The 11,364-nt window shown below is 44.8% G+C and overlaps 7 protein-coding genes across 7 annotated transcripts; 3 read left to right on the plus strand and 4 right to left on the minus strand.

Annotated features, from left to right (window-relative positions):
- Positions 1-171: 171 nt before the first annotated feature.
- Positions 172-1,261, plus strand: POJ06DRAFT_29460 (integral membrane protein S linking to the trans Golgi network-domain-containing protein). Its single transcript, XM_056190477.1, has 2 exons — positions 172-526; positions 582-1,261. The coding sequence occupies exons 1-2, from the start codon at positions 264-266 to the stop codon at positions 991-993; spliced, it is 675 nt and encodes a 224-aa protein (XP_056040775.1). The 5' UTR covers positions 172-263; the 3' UTR covers positions 994-1,261.
- A 1-nt stretch (position 1,262) lies between these two features.
- POJ06DRAFT_29455 (uncharacterized protein) lies at positions 1,263-2,406 on the minus strand. Its single transcript, XM_056190476.1, has 4 exons — positions 1,868-2,406; positions 1,753-1,812; positions 1,637-1,696; positions 1,263-1,581 (listed from the first exon to the last, which is right to left on the minus strand). The coding sequence occupies exons 1-4, from the start codon at positions 1,923-1,925 to the stop codon at positions 1,553-1,555; spliced, it is 207 nt and encodes a 68-aa protein (XP_056040776.1). The 5' UTR covers positions 1,926-2,406; the 3' UTR covers positions 1,263-1,552.
- Positions 2,407-4,354: 1,948 nt separating this feature from the next.
- POJ06DRAFT_29502 (uncharacterized protein) lies at positions 4,355-5,325 on the minus strand. Its single transcript, XM_056190492.1, has 2 exons — positions 4,965-5,325; positions 4,355-4,903 (listed from the first exon to the last, which is right to left on the minus strand). Exons 1-2 carry the CDS (start codon positions 5,083-5,085, stop codon positions 4,608-4,610), a joined length of 417 nt encoding a protein of 138 aa, XP_056040777.1. The 5' UTR covers positions 5,086-5,325; the 3' UTR covers positions 4,355-4,607.
- Positions 5,326-5,344: 19 nt separating this feature from the next.
- POJ06DRAFT_29505 (uncharacterized protein) lies at positions 5,345-6,508 on the minus strand. The gene is made up of 2 exons (XM_056190494.1): positions 5,480-6,508; positions 5,345-5,404 (listed from the first exon to the last, which is right to left on the minus strand). Exon 1 carries the CDS (start codon positions 6,294-6,296, stop codon positions 5,727-5,729), a length of 570 nt encoding a protein of 189 aa, XP_056040778.1. The 5' UTR covers positions 6,297-6,508; the 3' UTR covers positions 5,345-5,404; positions 5,480-5,726.
- Positions 6,509-6,611: 103 nt separating this feature from the next.
- POJ06DRAFT_261082 (DNA-directed RNA polymerase) lies at positions 6,612-7,948 on the plus strand. Its single transcript, XM_056188564.1, has 5 exons — positions 6,612-6,862; positions 6,953-7,002; positions 7,063-7,338; positions 7,397-7,473; positions 7,525-7,948. The coding sequence occupies exons 1-5, from the start codon at positions 6,768-6,770 to the stop codon at positions 7,855-7,857; spliced, it is 831 nt and encodes a 276-aa protein (XP_056040779.1). The 5' UTR covers positions 6,612-6,767; the 3' UTR covers positions 7,858-7,948.
- POJ06DRAFT_261084 (cytochrome c oxidase assembly protein CtaG/Cox11-domain-containing protein) lies at positions 7,949-9,175 on the minus strand. Its single transcript, XM_056188565.1, has 3 exons — positions 8,475-9,175; positions 8,365-8,423; positions 7,949-8,308 (listed from the first exon to the last, which is right to left on the minus strand). The coding sequence occupies exons 1-3, from the start codon at positions 9,080-9,082 to the stop codon at positions 8,082-8,084; spliced, it is 894 nt and encodes a 297-aa protein (XP_056040780.1). The 5' UTR covers positions 9,083-9,175; the 3' UTR covers positions 7,949-8,081.
- A 236-nt stretch (positions 9,176-9,411) lies between these two features.
- Positions 9,412-11,306, plus strand: POJ06DRAFT_261091 (mitochondrial carrier domain-containing protein). Its single transcript, XM_056188566.1, has 9 exons — positions 9,412-9,628; positions 9,686-9,832; positions 9,894-9,987; positions 10,038-10,154; positions 10,209-10,257; positions 10,321-10,360; positions 10,414-10,746; positions 10,800-10,913; positions 10,974-11,306. The coding sequence occupies exons 2-9, from the start codon at positions 9,824-9,826 to the stop codon at positions 11,019-11,021; spliced, it is 804 nt and encodes a 267-aa protein (XP_056040781.1). The 5' UTR covers positions 9,412-9,628; positions 9,686-9,823; the 3' UTR covers positions 11,022-11,306.
- The last annotated feature ends 58 nt before the right edge of the window (positions 11,307-11,364 follow it).

Consider the following 11,364-nt stretch of genomic DNA (forward strand, 5'->3'; position numbering starts at 1 on the left):
GTCACCCAGATGAGCACCTGAACCTGTACTGACTGCCACAGGGGGCTGTGCAGGCTGTGCATTTCGGCTTTGCCACATTAGCCCGTCACCGCAATTTGAACGTCACCACCAGACGGCAGCCAGGCCATATCGATCTACAATTGACCCCACGAGGGTGCCTATTGATATTTGTTATCCGCAATATACGATTACAGCTGGCTATCGTTTATTAGATCTATATATTAGCTGGGAATTATTGGTATCAGCTGGTGGCTTAATACAAGATGAGCTTTAAGGATCAACGACGTCGCCGTAACCGGAGGCCTGCTACTCGAATAGATTCCTTAGCACCCACACGTTTAGCAACTCAAATTGTGATATTACAGACACTATATTACGTTACTGCGGCTATATTTATTCTATTTACATGCTTGGTGGCAGGAACCCCATTTAGTCTGGATCTAATATTTTCGTGGAAGACGCTTCGGATTGATACCACAATTGGATGGACCATATGTCTAGTTTGGTTTCTAAATTCCATATTCAAGTACGACTGTTTCTACTTATCTGTGGTTGGATTGTGCAGGCTAACAAGGAGATAGCGTTTTGTTTTTGACTATCTTTGTCGGCAGGAGCAAGATGATATTCGACTTCGTGTTGACAATTCACGGACTAAACTTACTCATTACTACTCTGTATACTGCACATATCCCTGCCAGTTTGCTATGGTGGCTATTGCAGGTTGCGTTTATTTTTTCTATGCTCACACTGGGTACTTGGGCGTCAAGATGGCGTGAGCTAAATGTGATGTATTTCCCTACCGCGGCGGCTCCCTCTGCATCGGTCGCGGCCAATTCTCAGGCCGTCAATAGAGAGGTTTCAACGGGACTCTCAGATGATGCTGAAGAATATGAGTTAGTTGAACGGCAGGAAGACTTGGAACTGGGAGCACATAATACTGGAGCGCCGCCATTAGATTCTGGAAACAAAAGTACAAGCAACGGCAATCAATGAGGTCATGATGTTTGTTTGCGCCATGCGGTAATGACGAAGTGGTTCTATTCAAGGGCATCTATTTCTTGCAATATTTCTGGGATGGCGTTCAGCGGGTTTGTCTTGGGGTTGGAAGAGGGTGACGGGTTGTATTTTAGACTTTATATGTTAAACAAATACTTGTGATATATATAACCACCAGCTCCACATCAGTATTATAATATGCCTCGCACTTGATGATACTATGCGGAATTTGATTGACAAGGATTCGGATCCGATTATTTTGTATTTTATACTAAAATAAGCCACAAAAGACAAACAGAGCACCTAAACTGATATCCTGCGCTCACACTGCGTAGCATATATCGAACCAATCAAGCGAAGGAAAGCAATAGCAATTCCAAGTTTCCAAAAAGCCAAAGACGAAATCATTCCAAGTAAATGATGTGTATCTTTCAAAACGATGTCGATCACAGTGAACAAACGAAAGGCGAAAAGTGTGTCTCTTGTGTATACGAAAACGAATAAGCAGTTTCAATCCATTCGCGACCAGCGCTGATGGAACAGATCGCTGCTATCTTTAAGCAATGACACAGAAATCCTTGGAGCCTGTAACTGAATTAATCTCTATGGAACGAAAGAAAGATCACAGATTACTACATACTCGCAGCCTCAATTGCAGCAACCTCGGGTCTGGCAGATATGGTGCAGAAATCCTTGGAATCTAGATTGTGGTCAGTCGTCTCAGCTCATTAACAAAATATACCTAGCAAAACTTACTCGCTGCCTCAAGGGATGCAACCTCTGGACGGTTGGTAATGGTGCAGAAATCCTTGGAGGCTGTAGATATGAGTAGCGGTTCAATAATAAATGACATTCCCACAAGGAATCTTACTGCTGATAGATGCAACTGGCGCCTGAGGCGTGGAATCCGTAACAGTAGAAGGAGTCATTGCTAATAATATTTGCTTGCTTGGTAGGCACCGAAAGAGTGACTGAAAGTTGGTTATATTCTATTGAACCACGGCGGATGAAGGCAGAAGATGTTGACCGGAGGGGATATTGCACGCAATTATATAGTCATGCTCTGGTCAGCGATGTCACTATGTGCGTGATATCAGAATCATCGGGATACCGCGTGCAAATACACACTGTACAACAAGAAGTCTGGGATCGGACAAGTCCACTGTACTTCACAAACCCGAACAATCATAAGCGACCGTGGAGCCGTGTAGAATAATACCAAGGATGCTGGAAACAGCGCCAAAGTAGCATAAACAAGTGCATGAGCAGCCGGGTGTGACAAACCTCAAAGTTCTGCCTTATCCACTGAGATGAGGTCGTCAGGCAGACTCGGGATTCCACTACGGGACATGGGCCCGCGCCATGGCTGGCATGCACCGCTTTGGTGGACCATACCCCCACCCACTAAGTCAAAGCAGACTCATTGAACGACAACATCACCGTAATCTCCGGCACATCGTTCAGGTAGGTGTTTTCTGATATCAGCCGCCTCCACTTGGCGATCTGGGATCAGCGATTGACCAATAGGCACTCAAACCATATGTACCCCGACAACAATATCCGACCTTCATTTCAGATTGTCGTGCATTCATTGAAATAGCAACCTCAGTGGGGCACACGAATTTTCGGGGTTCTGGACTCCTCGGCTAAAAGTTGAGCATTCTTTCTTCGGTTGCACTGTTGCTGGATGTCACAGTTATGTGCACGTGTAATAGTTCTCATAGGAATAATCACAACAATATTTACAGGGGACAGTGAAAACAACATCTTGCAGAGGTGAATGACAGTATTCTCGATGTGAGCCCGTGAGATGACTTTCGAGGACAATCGAATTTGGAGTGGGACATCAACAACAATAGGCGGGTGAGTCGGGTTCTGTCGTAACTATTCGACCAGATCCAGATGCGGAGACAAGACCCAGCTCTTACCCCATTCGCATAAAACGGTCACACGTGGAGCGCCACGTGGGATTCAATTGTCTAAGGCAATAGCGCATCGGTGGAGCAAAGGCTCGCCAGTAGAAATCACCCTGCTAAGGCATGCAAGTAATAGCGCTCACAACGCATGCTTCCCGTTACAGAACAGTGAAAATTTAGAAAAAATATTGAATCTATTCACTACAGCTACCGTACGTTGACGACCGCAATTCATCAAGCAATCGCCTGCAAAATACGCTGGAGTTGTCTGAGAGAAGATCGAGATATGGGCTATCCTATTCGTGTAGCTTACCGTTTCGCCGTCAGCAAGAAATTGATGCATTAGATTGCGCGTCAAGGGGTTCTCGTATATGATCGAAGTTAGCGGATGGCAAATTAAACAACCAAGTGCAGCTGACAGTAATTGCAGAGATACTGTCCCACAATCGAACAATAGCAAGACCTGTGGGCTCGTGAAGCTATTGTTCATTCGGGTGGAGTGAATTCCTGCGTGCTTGAACGTGGTTAGAGGCCAAGACAACTTTAATTCACGTGCCAAGGCGGGTCTCTCCGCAATCCAAGCTGCAAGTCATTTCTATATTAGCTTCTCCACATTTAGCTCCTACTGGATGTGACATTTCGCATTACGGGAGGGCTGGAATCAAATTCGGCTTAATGTCGAAACACGCCCTTCATTGGCTAGATTCCGACGCGTAGTTGTCTTGATGTCTTCTTCGCCAGCAAGCCGACAATTCCATCATCGTATAATCCACTGAGCGAGTATGACAGAAACCTGCAGATCTTATATTGTTGTAGCCAGCAGGGATTGTACATGAATGATAGCGGATAGCTCTTCCCCTCTTGCTCAGGCGCGCTCCAATATAGATACCATTCATAAGCTAATACATCATTCTAAAATGAGGAGTACCTACAACATCCGATGGATGGCTCTTGAACGCTACTACTACTCGGGTCGCCTTGTTGCTATGATTTACGTCATACGGCAATACGGCCTAACAGTTGTTCGAAGTGACATAACCAATATCTATTCGATGCCAATTTGCTCGAAACAATATTCGAGAACGCAGGTCAAGTTCCCAGAGCAAGCTAACGCTGTTGGTAGCGCCTCTACCAAAATCATTCCATATCTAGTCTCTTATTCACGGTCGATTTATTATTTTTCACACTGATAGAAGGTCGCTATGCTTTGATCACAAAGATGCAAGATCATCTGATAATTCAGTCACATCGCCCGACCAACTTGACTTATTCGAATCCACTCGTGAGCTTGCATAATTAGCAAACTACGTGCTCGCTCATTAGTTCGCTCTATTAAAATTGCTGGTATGGTTCCCTATTAGTCGTTCAAACATGAAGAGCGGCCCAATAAGTTCAGAATCTGCCCCAGGCATCTTTCCATTAGTTAAGCAAGTTTTCTCGCATCTTATATAGTGTACATAGTAAACCAAACTCCAACTACTCTGAGAAGTTTCAATTCAACCGAAACTGAAGTGCCCAGTTCAAACAGCTATGGCTGTTGATTATGGCCCCGCTGGTGGTTTCCAATACAATAAGTACACACACCGTTACTTGAGTCCGGGCACATTGTCGCGTCATATCAAGGGACATTACAAGGGATACATAAGTACACCCATTACTATTGGAATATGACTTGCCTACCGCTTGTTGACGTGATTATCGACTTTTATTGGGTTTATCAAACGACATCGCAAGCTCCAGTTCCTCGTCATCGTCCCTATTCCTGTAATACGTGTGATCGACTCTGAGCGTCCTTCCAAGGACGACTGCACCGTCAAGGTTATCCACCGCAAGAATCGTAGACCGCTGATCCTCATACTTTAAAAATGCAAACCCTTTGGATTTACCGGTGTCCTTGTCTCGAGCTAGCTTGATGAAGACCGGATTGCCATACTGTGAAAATATTGTCAGAATGTCACCTTCCGTCAAATTGTACGGTAACGATCCGATGACTACAATTTCATAGGTCAGTACAAAATAAACTATAGTAACCATACTGATTCTCGAACGTACAAATGAATGCAGTGTCACTGTAGTCGTTGTGCCAGGAACCCTTTTCGCTGACGCCGGCCTCTAGCTCCTGATCGTTTAGTTTGGCTATTCGCCGTTTGGTAGTGTATGAGCCGCGATTCATTGTTAGAAATGTCAACAGTATGGCATATGTCTGGTGCAAGCTTCACTCAAACCATTCGGTCTGCCCTAGATCTGTATTTGCAACCAACTAAATGTGATTGTTGTAGCAATTGATGGCGAACGTCGTTCAATTTAACATTAGTTGTGTGAGGCTTGCTGTGCGGCGCTTCGCATGAGAATCGTGTGAGACAGACTTATGGGCCACTTGGATTCACGGATTTTCATATGCACAGAATCTCGTGGTACTTATGTAGCAACTATCTACGTACAAGATCATATAAGTCGTAGCCGAATTCATGCACACGGCAATTAGGATTTGCCTAAGCATTGTTGTCAGTACAGAGGCGGAACATTTTTCGCAGCTCGTGGTACTTATGTAGCGAGTATCTACGTACATGGTAGAGACACCGAGGCAGAGGCCGTTTGAGAGTGAATCAATCGAGAATGGGAGGCCAAATCCGAGGGCAAAGTCGCTGACAACGAACTGCAACGGCTCAGCTACAAATGCGTAATAATTCAGTTATTAGATAAGTAATAATTACATGCCAAAATGCGAGTTTCCCGCGTTGTGTTCATCGTGGATACTGCATCTTTATATGTACATGAACTTCCAAACCACTCTAGATTAAATCTAACAGAACATCATCGACCTCTCAGACGCTTGGCTTCCTGCTCCTTCAATCTAAGTAGAACAGCATACCGCAATCTCCAGCCTCTTGGACCCAACTCCTTGATTCTAGCAGGCTTGTCCTTGGTCAAGTAGTTGTCTAAGCCACCTTCTTTCTTAATAGTTTTCATGACACTTGCAACGACGTGCAATCGAATCCGCTTCTTTAAGACTGAGCTATACAATGTAGTCTTATTCGCATTCGGTAGCCATCGTCGTAGGTTCTTCTTCTCGAGCTCGGAGGAAACGGAATGTCCTTGCATTGGGAACTTGCCTCCAAAAAGACCTCGATTCGAACGCTTGAATATGTTTGAGTCGCCGTACGGATACGGTGGATACTTAATTCGCCTGCCGGTCTTAAGGTGCTGCTTCACCCAGAAATTCGTCTTCTTAGCGGGCTTCTGCTTAACGCGACGAGATACGACATATTTGAATGCTCGAGCCGATACAGACGTTGATGAGCTGAATGTGCGCCTTAGCTGTGCAATCGAAGCAATCCTTGACCGTAGTAAAGGTGCAGCCAGTATTGATCGTATTAATTGCATTCTATATGGATAGGAGAAATAACTGAAGTTGGAAATCTGGCAAAAGGTCTGAACCACAACCGTCCACCGCAATTATCGCGCTGGAGCTCGACCAAGACAAATTGACGACCAACACAATGATACACCCACACTACCGTCGCAAGGATTGTTGCGACTAAAATAATAGAGTTAGTTCACGCGAGTGTATTCTGATTTCGTGATTTCGTACTCTGTTCCGGAAAGAGAAAAATATATCGAGGCTCCGGACTCTCCAATTTTCGCCCTAACCGCACCTTAGAGTTTGTAATCCCAACTCTTACTACGACACCAAGCGACATTTTTTTAATCAAAATCCGCGGTCCAGGCTACTTTTTGGCAGCAATCGATATATTGAAGAAAAGTAATTATTGCTAATACATCTGGAAAGCGAGTCTGAGCGAAAAAGTGCGCGACATTCAAAGAGATCGTGACGATACGACTTGAGAGACCGGCATGGATGGACTGGAAGCTCCTACTGGACCTCAAGTGACGATCCGAAAGGCCACCAAAGATAATGTGGACTTTGTTCTTTCAAATGTTGATTTATCGTAAGTGGCTGCAATGATTATTATTGAGCGATCGGTCGTTTGTTCCGCTCGATCAATAGCAAGGACCGAAATTAATGGCATACATGAAAGGCTGGCGAATTCATTACGAAGAGTTATGCTTGCGGAGATCCCGACTATAGGTACTATATGGTGTTCTCGGCCCTCACATAAGTTAGATGTGTTGACATATTCATTTATAGCAATCGATCTTGTAGAAATCGAGATCAACACATCGGTTTTGGCGGACGAGTTCATCGCACACAGATTAGGCTTAATCCCTCTAAATTCTTCAATGATCGAGGAATTGAGCTATACTAGAGATTGTGAATGCGATCAATATTGTGAAAATTGCTCAGTCACACTTACCCTAGATGCACGATGCGAGAGTGACGCCACGATGGATGTGTATACAAGAGATTTGTTGCCACAGTCTAAACCAATAAAAGACACAAAGTTAGGACAACCTATTATAAGCGGTACGGTTGGCGTTGTTTGATATCAGACATTTAGCCTGGATAATGCTAACTGTAGAAGATCCTCAAGGAAAGGGTGTGCTGATATGCAAGTTAAGAAAACATCAGGAGTTGAAATTGAAATGTATAGCTAAAAAGGTACATGGCCACTGTGGCACGAGTTTCGGGTGACGCTAATATTATTCTCAGGGGATTGCTAAGGAGCACGCGAAATGGTCACCTACAAGTGCAATTGCGTTTGAATATGATCCTTGGAATAAATTGCGACATACCGACCACTGGTTCGAAGTATCAGCGGAGAGGGAATGGCCAAAGAGCAAAAACGCAAGCTGGGAGGAGCCTCCAAAGGAGAACGAGCCTTTTGACTACAATGCCGCCCCGGAACGGTTTTACATTGACGTTGAAGCTGTGGGATCTCTTCCGCCCAATGAGATTGTTACTGAAGGTATTACTGCTTTACAGCAAAAGTTAGCGTTGGCCCTACAGGCGCTGAACGAGACAGATACAGAAATGACGATGTAGTATCAATAATGTATTATAGAACGTATCAAGGATTCTGATGTTTGTACACTAGTTTCTAGTAGTATATATTTGATTAATCGAATATCTGAGGACCAGAAACTGAATACTGTTGCCAAGATACACCCGCTTTCTATTACCATTCAGATCGAATCCTGGATACACTGCGCCATAAATATACTCCGAATCTTAAATCTATTTACAAAGGTCCGAATTGCGACAAGCACTTATGCTCCAGAGCTGCTAACTGCGATTGGAATCTGGCTCGCAATTTCATTGCCGGCCGCATCGGGCACTGTCAAATACTGTCCCGAAGCATTGGTTTTCGCTTTGAAAAATGTATAATTCAGCACAACTTCATGAATATGCTTCATTTGTGGGTCTATGTCGAAGTCGGGATCGATGAAAAAGAAGACTGGCATGTCGACCTGCTCGCCAGCACGCAATTGTTGCTCTAGATGTAAATAATGCTGTCAGACTCGTACATTAACTCCAATTGGAATAACTTACGCTCAAAACAAAAGCACTGGATTTTGCTAAAGTACGGCGCGATCTGATCCGGCGTTACACTACGTCGTTAGTCGTTTGTTGGTGTAAATCGACATGTACTTGATACGTACTTATAGGTCGCTACACCGATTATGTCCTGATTAGACAAATTGGTAGCCTTGAAAAATGCAAGCGCTGTTTCACCTGGTGTAACTGTGACTTGTCGCTGCAGTGGCTCAAATTTCCAAGGCAGTGACCGTGAAACATCGGACTCAAACCGAACAATGATCTTTCTGTTGGAATCGACAGGAATTAATCTATCGGGTGTAATCGTGGCACCTTCTGCTATCGGGGTACCCGCCCAGCCAGTTTTTTGACAAAGAAGCCGGTAGAAGGGAACGGAAGCATACGAGAGTGCGAGAGTCCCCACGAGGAGCGAGAGTGCGTAGTATCCGCTCGTCCTGTTTTTCAATTGCTCTCGTCGTGCATGCTCGCGCTGGAGATCTCCCACTGTGATACCAAGTTCTTTCATGCGCTTTGCAAGCGGTATATTGGCATCTATTCCGGATGCTGGGGTGTTGAACATAGTTGCGTGAGGAGAATCTTTGGCAGTTGGATGTTCTGCTGCTGAAGCGATAGGCGACGTTGACAGATGCCGCAATTCGCATCGACGTTGCCGTACGCATCTGGCAGCGGAGACTCGATATGAATGTATTTGAATTACTGGAATGCGAGGCATAACGTGTCTTTGAATGACTGAGCTTGTATTACTTCGTTGATCTTTGAATTAGACTATGCGTAACAATAAGGTTAGGGCCAGAGATGTCCAGGCATCAGCCACCCCTGGGCCGTGGCACAAAGAAGTTTGTGCCACAGGGTTTTGCGCCGAAAACTGACCGAAAGGGTTAGGGCTCAAACCCTTCGGCGAGACGGCGACTAGCGTGCGTTGAGGCTTGTCCGGTGGCACGGATAATCGGCGTTTGATTGTTCAAAAAGTTGGGTCTGGTACCGTCTGAGACACGCGGTTAACTGTTCCCGAGCTCATCGAGTTCTCCGACTGTCATCATGAAATGCTTCTTGTCGGTCATTAAAATCTGTTGGTAACTGGGAGCCGAATAAGCTGTTCTTCTCCGCACCAAGATTCGGCCCGCCTTCCTTCCGTCATACTAGGACGGCTCACTGCTCAGCAGCTTCTGTAGCTCGTGTTTGGTCTGCAATTGTTTTTGGAAATGTCTTTAAGACCTGCGCAAGCGGCTCCTGCCGCGCAGCAGGCGCATCATTATCCGTGAGTGGCCTCGGCCAGCTAGCAAACTATTCGAGGCTAACAACTCTTGCGCTGTAGATTTTGGTATGGAGGTCAGTGTCATTCTATCTATCAGAAAAGTGTAGTCCGCTCCTCACAGCTACCGGAGCATCGCACCATTTTGGAATACATGCTGATCGTGAGGACCATATAGGCTTAGCCAGTGTAGTTGCCGCTATGTGCACTGTAAGCGCGACATTTCCTTATACAATTCTTATGAGAGCAGTCAATTAATGATGTGATATAGCATCCTCTCGACCTCGCCAAGGTGCGTATGCAAACCGCTGAAGAACGCGGAAAAACAATGATGCAGACAATCCTACACGTGTTCAGAAATGAAGGTCAGTCACATATCAAGGCGCTTGGGGAACTTGTCACTAACTGAGACAAGGAGTTTTTGCCTTGTATAAAGGTTTAAGCGCCAGTATTTTGCGACAAGCAACGTACTCGACAACCAGATTTGGAGCTTACGAAAAATTGAAGGATTGGGCATCTGGAGGATCTGAGGGTGCGTCCGGGCTTTAAATTTTGCTGTTAACTATCCTCGCTGACATTGCCATAGTGACTCCGCCATTTCACGTCATTCTGCCCATGGCGATGGCCGCTGGATGGTTAGTAGAGCATATTTTACGTAAGACAATAAAATAATATATACTAATCGCACATTATTTTAGGCTTGGAGGTGTAGTTGGAAATCCTGCCGATATTATCAACGTGAGTCCTAAGGTATAACTATTGCGTAAGAGTATGATACTGAATGCTGGTAGATCCGCATGCAAAATGACATGGCATTAGATCCAGCTCACAGGAGGAATTATCGTAACGCTCTCGACGGTTTGTTCCGTATGACCAGAGAAGAGGGACCAAAATCGCTCTTCAGAGGGTTACATCCCAATACCACCCGAGCTGTTCTCATGACAGCGTCCCAAATGGTGTCGTATGACGAATTTAAAAAGGCTCTAGTGAATCACGTTGGAATGGATTCAAAGTCAATATACACACACTTTGCGGCCAGTATGTTAGCCGGCTTAGTTGCAACTACAGTGTGCAGTCCAGTCGATGTTGTGAAGACACGAATCATGAATGCCAAGGAGAAGCATGTAAGTTCGTGAGACGGTATATGATCTGTAGCGGGAGTACACTAACTTGATAGCAACCGGCACTGGCTATTCTAAAGGAAGCCGTTCGATCAGAGGGCATACTCTTTGCATTCCGGGGATGGCTACCGTCGTTCATCCGCCTTGGCCCGCATACTATCGTGACTTTCGTAAGTCTTCTCTTATACTTTCAAATTGCACCGGTTTGCAAAGTCCACTGACATTCCTAGATTGTTCTCGAAAAATTAAAATCTCTTGGTATTGGAATGCACTCATAGCCATTTTGTTTCCTGCGCATTATGAACAATTTTGGTACTATTTGTGCGACATGAAAAGAATTTGAGTTATTAAATGTACAGTGCATTTGGGCGTTTTATCATTGTTGTTACTAACTTCGTGTCTTTACCTTCTGTCTTATGCTGTACATATTCTAATCTTCCATTTTGGTTATGTTGTTATCTGTCACGTTGGTATGATAGAGCAAGTAGAGTTAGAGTTTTATTCTTTCATTGAAAGGTATAGAGGAATACAATAATAGAAGTCTTAAAGAGGCAATTTCCCGGCTACCTTTGTAAATTATGACGGATTCTCGGGTTAGGGGAAGATTGAAATGCAGCGTGA

Source organism: Lipomyces tetrasporus (assembly GCF_029532465.1).
Source record: "Lipomyces tetrasporus strain NRRL Y-64009 chromosome Unknown POJ06scaffold_11, whole genome shotgun sequence".
In the NCBI taxonomy this organism is placed as follows: Eukaryota; Fungi; Ascomycota; class Lipomycetes; order Lipomycetales; family Lipomycetaceae; genus Lipomyces; species Lipomyces tetrasporus.

What these genes read in the sequence shown, in the direction of transcription:
- POJ06DRAFT_261084 (XM_056188565.1), bottom strand. Translation starts at nt 9,082, where the DNA reads ATGCCTCGCATTCCAGTAATTCAAATACATTCATATCGAGTCTCCGCT. An exon ending in ATCGGTGTAGCGACCTATAA is followed by an intron (nt 8,424 to 8,474) that starts GTACGTATCAAG and finishes CTAACGACGTAG; the next exon opens with TGTAACGCCGGATCAGATCG. An exon ending in CCAGTGCTTTTGTTTTGAGC is followed by an intron (nt 8,309 to 8,364) that starts GTAAGTTATTCC and finishes ATTTACATCTAG; the next exon opens with AGCAACAATTGCGTGCTGGC.
- POJ06DRAFT_29455 (XM_056190476.1), bottom strand. Translation starts at nt 1,925, where the DNA reads ATGACTCCTTCTACTGTTACGGATTCCACGCCTCAGGCGCCAGTTGCA. An exon ending in GCCAGTTGCATCTATCAGCA is followed by an intron (nt 1,813 to 1,867) that starts GTAAGATTCCTT and finishes TCATATCTACAG; the next exon opens with CCTCCAAGGATTTCTGCACC. An exon ending in TGCATCCCTTGAGGCAGCGA is followed by an intron (nt 1,697 to 1,752) that starts GTAAGTTTTGCT and finishes ACCACAATCTAG; the next exon opens with ATTCCAAGGATTTCTGCACC.
- POJ06DRAFT_261091 (XM_056188566.1), top strand. An exon ending in ATGGCGATGGCCGCTGGATG is followed by an intron (nt 10,258 to 10,320) that starts GTTAGTAGAGCA and finishes ACATTATTTTAG; the next exon opens with GCTTGGAGGTGTAGTTGGAA. An exon ending in CGCATACTATCGTGACTTTC is followed by an intron (nt 10,914 to 10,973) that starts GTAAGTCTTCTC and finishes TGACATTCCTAG; the next exon opens with ATTGTTCTCGAAAAATTAAA.
- POJ06DRAFT_29505 (XM_056190494.1), bottom strand. Translation starts at nt 6,296, where the DNA reads ATGCAATTAATACGATCAATACTGGCTGCACCTTTACTACGGTCAAGG.
- POJ06DRAFT_261082 (XM_056188564.1), top strand. Translation starts at nt 6,768, where the DNA reads ATGGATGGACTGGAAGCTCCTACTGGACCTCAAGTGACGATCCGAAAG. An exon ending in CTTTCAAATGTTGATTTATC is followed by an intron (nt 6,863 to 6,952) that starts GTAAGTGGCTGC and finishes CATACATGAAAG; the next exon opens with GCTGGCGAATTCATTACGAA. An exon ending in AGGACAACCTATTATAAGCG is followed by an intron (nt 7,339 to 7,396) that starts GTACGGTTGGCG and finishes TAACTGTAGAAG; the next exon opens with ATCCTCAAGGAAAGGGTGTG.
- POJ06DRAFT_29460 (XM_056190477.1), top strand. Translation starts at nt 264, where the DNA reads ATGAGCTTTAAGGATCAACGACGTCGCCGTAACCGGAGGCCTGCTACT. An exon ending in TTTCTAAATTCCATATTCAA is followed by an intron (nt 527 to 581) that starts GTACGACTGTTT and finishes ACAAGGAGATAG; the next exon opens with CGTTTTGTTTTTGACTATCT.
- POJ06DRAFT_29502 (XM_056190492.1), bottom strand. Translation starts at nt 5,085, where the DNA reads ATGAATCGCGGCTCATACACTACCAAACGGCGAATAGCCAAACTAAAC. An exon ending in CAGTGACACTGCATTCATTT is followed by an intron (nt 4,904 to 4,964) that starts GTACGTTCGAGA and finishes ATGAAATTGTAG; the next exon opens with TCATCGGATCGTTACCGTAC.